This window comes from Rhinoderma darwinii, chromosome 13 (genome assembly GCF_050947455.1).
Source record: "Rhinoderma darwinii isolate aRhiDar2 chromosome 13, aRhiDar2.hap1, whole genome shotgun sequence".
NCBI lineage: Eukaryota > Metazoa > Chordata > Amphibia > Anura > Rhinodermatidae > Rhinoderma > Rhinoderma darwinii.
This window is the reverse complement of record NC_134699.1, coordinates 9115084-9124219: the sequence shown is the minus strand read 5'-3', so window position 1 is coordinate 9124219 and position 9136 is coordinate 9115084. Positions and strand designations below refer to the sequence as shown.

Sequence of the window (9136 nt, the reverse complement as noted above, 5' to 3'; positions counted from 1 at the left end):
ACGGTTTTCTTCTTTTAACTTTAATAACTCACTTAGTGAACATAATGCAGTGTTAACCTGCAGTCCTATGGAAATCTACTGTTGACACATCATCATCTCACAATAAGTCGTGCCAAATGACAAACTCAGTACTACTGCATCTGTCTATACACTAAACACTAAATGAGTCAAATTCTAAATATTGTGTACTGAAAAACATTGGTGATTACAATTAAAATAACATATTCTCTTTAAATATGCATGTATAAGAACTACAGATGGAGCAGATCTGAATTTGTCATGAACATGTTTTTTTTTGCATTCAGATAGGTTAGGGCAATGGAGCAAATTGACTGCTCCAGTGATACCAAATAGTAATATAATGACACAGTCCCATAAAGTACAACACAACAGACGTAGTAGGGCTGAATTTGTCATGTACATGTTTATGTTGGCATACACAAGTTAAGATTGGTAAGCCTACTGCTCCATTATGGGAAACAGATAGTAATATAACATTGATCCATTTAGATATGACCACAACAGAGGTAGCAGAGCTCAATTTGTTATGTACATGATTCGTTTTGTGCACAGTTAAGATACATAGTTGGTTTAGACAAATATCACATAGTGATGTACATTGTGCTGCAGAACAAAGTCAGCTCTTCTACATCTGTCTATTCAAGACACTACAGCCATGCAACTTTTCACTAATAATTTCAGCTAGTATAATAATAAATAATGGAAAAAATGAAATAATTATAAATAATATAATGACATATTTAATTATAATTGCCGGGATCTGGTCAAAGGTACAAATCTAAAAGGCTTCCATATATTGTACCTCTTTAAAACGTGGTAGTGTTCTCTGGCATCAGCCACACAGTAAGCAGACTGTATTAGGAGTAGAAGTGTATTTGTAATCTTCTCATCTTTGGTTACCATCACCCTCATCATGACCATGATCATCACCCCCATCATCATAGAACCTACATAAACTTGATGGAAGCTAATGGTTTATTCAATCTCCACTCAATGCAATAAAACATAGAAAAAAAAGGAAAGATCCACATTTTTAATTAATTGACATCCGATTTATTATCGACCCCCCCCCCCATCATATCAGAAAATGTCTCCTGATATGAAAATGTCGCTTAGACTGTTCTGCGCCTACAGACAATGGATGGACAGTTCTGCTCATAGATTGCGGTCGTGATGATGATGATGATGATGATGATGATGATGACTTCCCCAGTCCCTATGTAGGGTGAAATATTACCGAGAGTCCTGAGAAGATGATGAAACAATGATGGGGGTTGGAGTCCTGGGCAAGGTCTACATGAGAAGGTCCATCAAGGTTTGTCTGTGCAGTGTTTGCAAAGACTGGAGGTGCCAGCAGGGAAGGTTGAGCATTTATCTGGGGCACTGGGCACATTTGTTCCAGGGTAGGGGTAGACTGAAGATTGTCCAAATTGAGCCAAGGAAGTGTTGAGGGAGCTGCTGAGAGTCTGTCCTTGGTTGAGATAGGCCACCAGTCTCCTCATCTCCTCCAGGGCTTGGGCCTGCATGAGAATGTAGTTCTTGGCAAGGAGCAGGGTGGCAATTTTGGACAGTTTTCTGACTGATGGGCTGTGGGCATAAGGGATAACAGACCTGAGTCCATCCAGGGCATCATTGAGGTCGTGCATCCTCCTCCTCTCCCTGGCATTGATGCTCAGTCTCAGGGATCGTTGCCCCTTGGGTTTCTTGCTGGTAAGTTTGCCCTCATGGTCATAGGTAGGGCTGCTCTTTGTAGGGTCGAAGCTGTCCTCATCATCCCCGGTCTGGTCATCGCTGCTCTCCCCAGACCTGTCCCTGGAGCCTGGGTTGAAGTCTAGAGCTGGAGGTCCTCCTGCGTAATTGCGCGCTGCATCAGCACCATGGAGAGCTCCATAGAAGGTCTGCCCATAGGACTGTGCCAGGGACATGTAGGCATCAGCCGGGACAGATTTCATATCAGCCATCCCCTGTGCAGCTCCCTCCCCGACACTCATAAATACATGGACCAGAAGTGTGTGGGGGCAGCTATGGGCAGTAATGCTGTGCCAGCTCCAACAAACCCTTCTCTGCCCACTACCAGTCACTGCTCTGCTCACTGCCAGTCTCACCTTGAACTGCTCTGCCCACTGCCGGCGTCACAATGCACAGTTCTGCCCACTGCCTTGTCCACTGCCAGCTTCGCCCTCATCTGTTCTATCTAGTGCCAGCCTCACCAGCCACCATGTATGGCACTGCTCACCACCACTATATTCTGCTGGCACCAAGTCTTCCTCTGTCTATCTTTTTCCTAATACTTCTGCATCTTGCATGGACATCAGCTGTGCAGTGCCAACTAGTGCCAGTCAGCTGTGCCTTTGCTATCAGTCTTATAGACTTAGCATATTGCTATACCCTCTACTGCTAGACTCAAAAGCTTGCACTTAAAGGGCTATCCCCCTGCCTGCCAGTCTGTAGAGCAGGGAAGGAGCTGCAGTCATTGCTTATATGAGAATGAACTGTCCTCAGGGACTCTGCGGGACCCGGCCAATCACTACATTGGTGTCTGGTTAACCCTTTCACAACTGGGCATAGTCATCAGTCCCTGCAGGATCTTGTGCACGATTCAAAGAGATCAACTCTCCTACATTGACACAAGTGCCTCTGTTTAATACAATATTAAAGAACTAGTGCAGTTGTTCAGATCGGTTTGGTGAGGGGGTGTTGTCGGGGGGGGGGGGGGGGGGGGGGAGGGGGGTACAGAAATATTCAATCAGTAGATAAAGGAACATGCAAACCCACAGCTAGAGTGTATAACAGCGTCTTCTGCCTTTGTTGGCTCCGCTAATGACTGCTAACCCTGGTGTGATACTGGAGAAATAGTCCACATCTCTCTACTGCCATCTACAGGACAAGAGCTGTGCTGCAAGCTTAGAGTATACAACTGCTCTCATCATCCACTGTAGTGTAGAACTACACGTACCAGCATTCTTTAGTATACTCCACCCTGGTAGGTTGTATATTATACTTGTATTGGTCCAGGTTGCTTATCTGACAGCTAATCATTCTTTTTAGAAGGCTGAATTGGAGGTTTTAACCCTTGAGGGAGGGGTTGTAGTCACTGATATATCCATATAAAACATATACATATAATATACATTGAGTTCTCCTATTCTGTCACTTGTCTGACAACCCTATTTAAACATTTCTTTGTTATATCGTTTTCTGGGAAAGCTGGGTGACAACCAACATGGCCACCATTTCAGCTTCCACAGGTGCTACAGAAGGACACAGGGGGTTATGTAGTGTCTGAGGGGCCAGGGAGAGCCAGAGGGGCATGGTACCCATCACCCAAGTATTAGTACAGTACACAATCTGAAGTTAAGTTCAGATCTGGACTCTTTATTCCCCCCTATTCCTACCAAGTTCTAGAGCAGTGTCAAACTCTGCCCCTATAGGAGGTGCCTACATTTTTTGGATTAATGTAGTGATTATTTTTTAATGTTCAGTATTTTATAATGATTTTAGTGAACCTTATACCACATCCTGGCCCATTCCATCCATTTGTACTGTAAGCGCGCCATCTAGTGGTTGAGTGTGAAAACAGCAGCCACTAAACCTTACATTTATAATAATGCAGCAGCGTTATAATGATACATATGGATATAAATGTATCTGGAGGTTCTCAACATTGAATATATGTGACCTAAAATATTGATCATGAAGGGGAAGGGATTATTTAGCATTTTCTGTCACTCCAATCCATTCAAAACCACTACAGTCAGCAGTACCCTAGAATGAAAAGCCTGATAACAGAGAACACAGCCAATTAGATAAACCCATCTTTAGCGCCACTTTAATCACAAAACCCTTCTATTCCAGTAAGGTATCACAAAGTGCCCCAATATTACAGTTAATACTGGGGGATCAGTTGTTCTGAACAGGTGATCATTGGTAAATGAATGGAGAGGCCTCATTGACTGTAATCTGAAATTGCGCCACTTTTCCTCGAAATCTGGTCCTTCACACCTGGACTAACACCTTTCCTTAAAGAGGCTCTGTCACCAGATTTTGCAACCCCTATCTGCTATTGCAGCAGATAGGCGCTGCAATGTAGATTACAGTAACGTTTTTATTTTTAAAAAACGAGCATTTTTGGCCAAGTTATGACCATTTTTGTTGTTATGCAAATGAGGCTTGCAAAAGTACAACTGGGCGTGTTGAAAAGTAAAAGTACAACTGGGCGTGTATTATGTGCGTACATCGGGGCGTTTTTACTTCTTTTACTAGCTGGGCGTTGTGTATAGAAGTATCATCCACTTCTCTTCAGAACGCCCAGCTTCTGGCAGTGCAGACACAGCCGTGTTCTCGAGAGATCACGCTGTGACGTCACTCACAGGTCCTGCATCGTGTCAGACGAGCGAGGACACATCGGCACCAGAGGCTACAGATGATTCTGCAGCAGCATCGGCGTTTGCAGGTAAGTCGATGTAGCTACTTACCTGCAAACGCTGATGCTGCTGCAGAATCAACTGTAGCCTCTGGTGCCGATGTGTCCCCGCTCGTCTGACACGATGCAGGACCTGTGAGTGACGTCACAGCGTGATCTCTCGAGAACACGTTATGTGTCTGCACTGCCAGAAGCTGGGCGTTCTGAAGAGAAGTGGATGATACTTCTCATCAGAGCGCCCAGCTAGTAAAAGTAGTAAACACGCCCCGATGTACGCACATAATACACGCCCAGTTGGACTTTTACTTTAAACACGCCCAGTTGGACTTTTGCAAGCCTCATTTGCATAAATACAAAAATGGTCATAACTTGGCCAAAAATGCTTGTTTTTTAAAAATAAAAACGTTACTGTAATCTACATAGCAGCGCCGATCTGCTGCAATAGCAGATAGGGGCTGCAAAATCTGGTGACAGAGCCTCTTTAAAGAGGCTCTGTCACCAGATTATAAGTGCCCTATCTCCTACATAATCTGATCGACGCTGTAATGTAGAGAACAGCAGTGGTTTTTATTTAGAAAAACAATCAATTTTGACCGTTATGACCTATTTTGGCTTTATAACTCAGTGTCCACAGTCCTGTTTTCAGATGAAAGTAAATTTTGCATTTCATTTGGAAACCTCGGTCCCAGAGTCTGGAGGAAGAGTGGAGAGGCGTCAATCCAAGTGTCTTGCGGTCCAGTGTGAGGTTTCCAGTCAGTGATGGTTTGGGGGGCCGTGTCATCTGCTGGTGTTGGTCCTCTGTGTTATATCAAGTCCAGAGTCAGCGCAGCGTCTACCAGGACATTCCCAGCACTTCATGCTTCCCTCTGCTGACCGCTTTATGGAGATGCTGATTTCATTTTCCAGCAGGACTTGGCACCTGCCCACACTGCCAAAGGTACCAACACCTGGTGTAATAATCACAGTATCGCTGCGCCTGATGGGCCTGCAAACTCGCCTGACCTAAACCCCATAGAGAATCTATAGGGTATTGTCAAGAGGAAGATGAGACCCCAGACCCAACAATGCAGACGAGCTGAAGGCCGATATCAGAGCAACCTGGGCTTCCATAACACCTCAGCAGTGCCACAGGCTGAGCACCTCCATGCCACGCAACGCTGATAACACCTCAGCAGTGCCACAGGCTGATCGCCTCCATGCCACGCCGCATTGATAACACCTCAGCAGTGCCACAGGCTGATCGCCTCCATGCCACGCCGCATTGATAACACCTCAGCAGTGCCACAGGCTGATCGTCTCCATGCCACGCCGCATTGATAACCCCTCAGCAGTGCCACAGGCTGATCGCCTCCATGCCACGCCACATTGATAACCCCTCAGCAGTGCCACAGGCTGATCGCCTCCATGCCACGCCGCATTGATAACACCTCAGCAGTGCCACAGGCTGATCGCCTCCATGCCACGCTGCATTGATAACACCTCAGCAGTGCCACAGGCTGATCACCTCCATGCCACGCCGCATTGATAACACCTCAACAGTGCCACAGGCTGATCGCTTCCATGCCACGCCGCATTGATAACACCTCAGCAGTGACACAGGCTGATCGCCTCCATGCCACGCCGCATTGATAACACCTCAGCAGTGCCACAGGCTGATCGCCTCCATGCCACGCCGCATTGATAACACCTCAGCAGTGCCACAGGCTGATCGCCTCCATGCCGCATTGATAACACCTCAGCAGTGCCACAGGTTGATCGCCTCCATGCCACATTGATAACACGTCAGCAGTGCCACAGGCTAATCGCCCCCATGCCATGCCGAATTGATAACACCTCAGCAGTGCCACAGGCTGATCACTCCCATGCCATGCCGAATTGATAACACCTCAGCAGTGCCACAGGCTGATCGCCTCCATGCCACGCCGCATTGCTAACACCTCAGCAGTGCCACAGGCTGATCGCCCCCATGCCACGCCGCATTAACACCTCAGCAGTGCCACAGGCTGATCACCTCCATAACACGCCGCATTGATAACACCTCAGCAGTGCCACAGGCTGATCACCTCCATGCCACGCCGCATTGATAACACCTCAGCAGTGCCACAGGCTGATCGCCTCCATGCCACGCCGCATTGCTGCAGTAATTCATGCAGAGTCAGAGCCAAAACCAAGTATTGAGTGCAGATACTGTACATACTTTTGAGTCGGACGACATTTCGATATTAAAAGTCATTTTTTAAATCAGGCTTATATAATAATTTTTTTATTAACTGTTACCATAATCATCAACATTAAAAGAATAAAATGATAGAAATAGATCCCTCTGTGTATAATGAATCTATAGAATATATGAATTACTGAAATATAACTTTTTGATGATATTCTAATTATTTTAGAAGAACTAGTGTGTACACACCGATTACTATATACTAACTCCACCTATTACCATATATATTGTACACACCTATTACCATATATCTTCACCTATTCAAATATATACTGTGCACACCTATTACTATATATACTGTACACACCTATTCCTATATATCTTCACCTATTACCATATATACTGTACACACCTATTACTATATATACTGCACACACCTATTACCATATATACTGTACACACCTATTACTATATATACTGCACACACCTATTACCATATATACTGTACACTGATTACTATATAGCTCCACCTATTACTATATATACTGCACACACCTATTACCATATATACTGTACACTGATTACTATATAACTCCACCTATTACTATATATACTGTACACACCTATTACTATATATACTGCACACACCTATTACCATATATACTGTACACTGATTACTATATAACTCCACCTATTACTATATATACTGTACACACCTATTACCATATATACTGTACACACCTATTACCATATATACTGTACACACCTATTACCATATATACTGTACACTGATTGCTATATAGCTCCACCTATTACTATATATACTGCACACACCTATTACCATATATACTGTACACCGATTACTATATAGCTCCACCTATTACTATATATACTGCACACACCTATTACCATATATACTGTACACCGATTACTATATAGCTCCACCTATTACTATATATACTGCACACACCTATTACCATATATACTGTACACACCTATTACCATATATACTGTACACACCGATTACTATATAGCTCCACCTATTACTATATATACTGCACACACCTATTACCATATATACTGTACACACCGATTACTATATATCTCCACCTATTACCATATATACTGTACACACCGATTACTATATAGCTCCACCTATTACCATATATACTGTACACACCTATTACTATATATACTGTACACTGATTACTATATAGCTCCACCTATTACTATATATACTGTACACACCTATTACCATATATACTGTACACTGATTGCTATATAGCTCCACCTATTACTATATATACTGCACACACCTATTACCATATATACTGTACACCGATTACTATATAGCTCCACCTATTACTATATATACTGCACACACCTATTACCATATATACTGTACACACCGATTACTATATAGCTCCACCTATTACTATATATACTGCACACACCTATTACCATATATACTGTACACACCGATTACTATATATCTCCACCTATTACCATATATACTGTACACACCGATTACTATATAGCTCCACCTATTACCATATATACTGTACACACCTATTACTATATATACTGTACACTGATTACTATATAGCTCCACCTATTACTATATATACTGTACACACCTATTATTATATATACTGTACACACCGATTACTATATAGCTCCACCTATTACTATATATACTGTACACACCTATTGCCACATATACTGCACACACCTATTACTATATATACACTATACACACCTATAACTTGAAATAGCCTTCATAGAGAAGGTGAAATGTTGCAGTGGATGCTGGATGAATAAACCAGAGTTTTTTTTGAGTGCTGCTTCTTTCTCTCTTTTTTGGATACACCTATTACTATATATACTGTACACACCGATTACTATATAGCTCCACCTATTACTATATATACTGTACACACCTATTACCATATATACTGTACACACCGATTACTATATATCTCCACCTATTACTATATATACTGTACACACCTATTACCATATATACTGTACACACCGATTACTATATATCGCCACCTATTACTATATATACTGTACACACCTATTACCATATATACTGTACACACCTATTACTATATAGCTCCACCTATTACTATATATACTGTACACACCTATTACCATATATACTGTACACACCGATTACTATATAGCTCCACTTATTACTATATATACTGTACACACCTATTACCATATATACTGTACACACCGATTACTATATAGCTCCACCTATTACCATATATACTGTACAAACCTATTACTATATATCTCCACCTATTACTATATATACTGTACACACCGATTAATATATATACTGTACACACCTATTACTATAAATCTCCACCTATTACTATATATACACTGTACACACCGATTACTATATATACTGTACACACCTATTACCATATATACTGTACACACCTATTACTATATATCTCCACATATTACTATATATACTGTACACACCTATTACTATATATCTCCACCTA

The 9136-nt window shown here is 42.5% G+C and overlaps 1 protein-coding gene across 1 annotated transcript; it reads right to left on the bottom strand.

Annotated features, from left to right (window-relative positions):
* Positions 1–306: 306 nt before the first annotated feature.
* Positions 307–2459, bottom strand: BHLHE23 (basic helix-loop-helix family member e23). The gene has a single exon (XM_075845285.1). The coding sequence runs from the start codon at positions 2010–2012 to the stop codon at positions 1332–1334; it is 681 nt and encodes a 226-aa protein (XP_075701400.1). The 5' UTR covers positions 2013–2459; the 3' UTR covers positions 307–1331.
* Positions 2460–9136: the final 6677 nt, after the last annotated feature.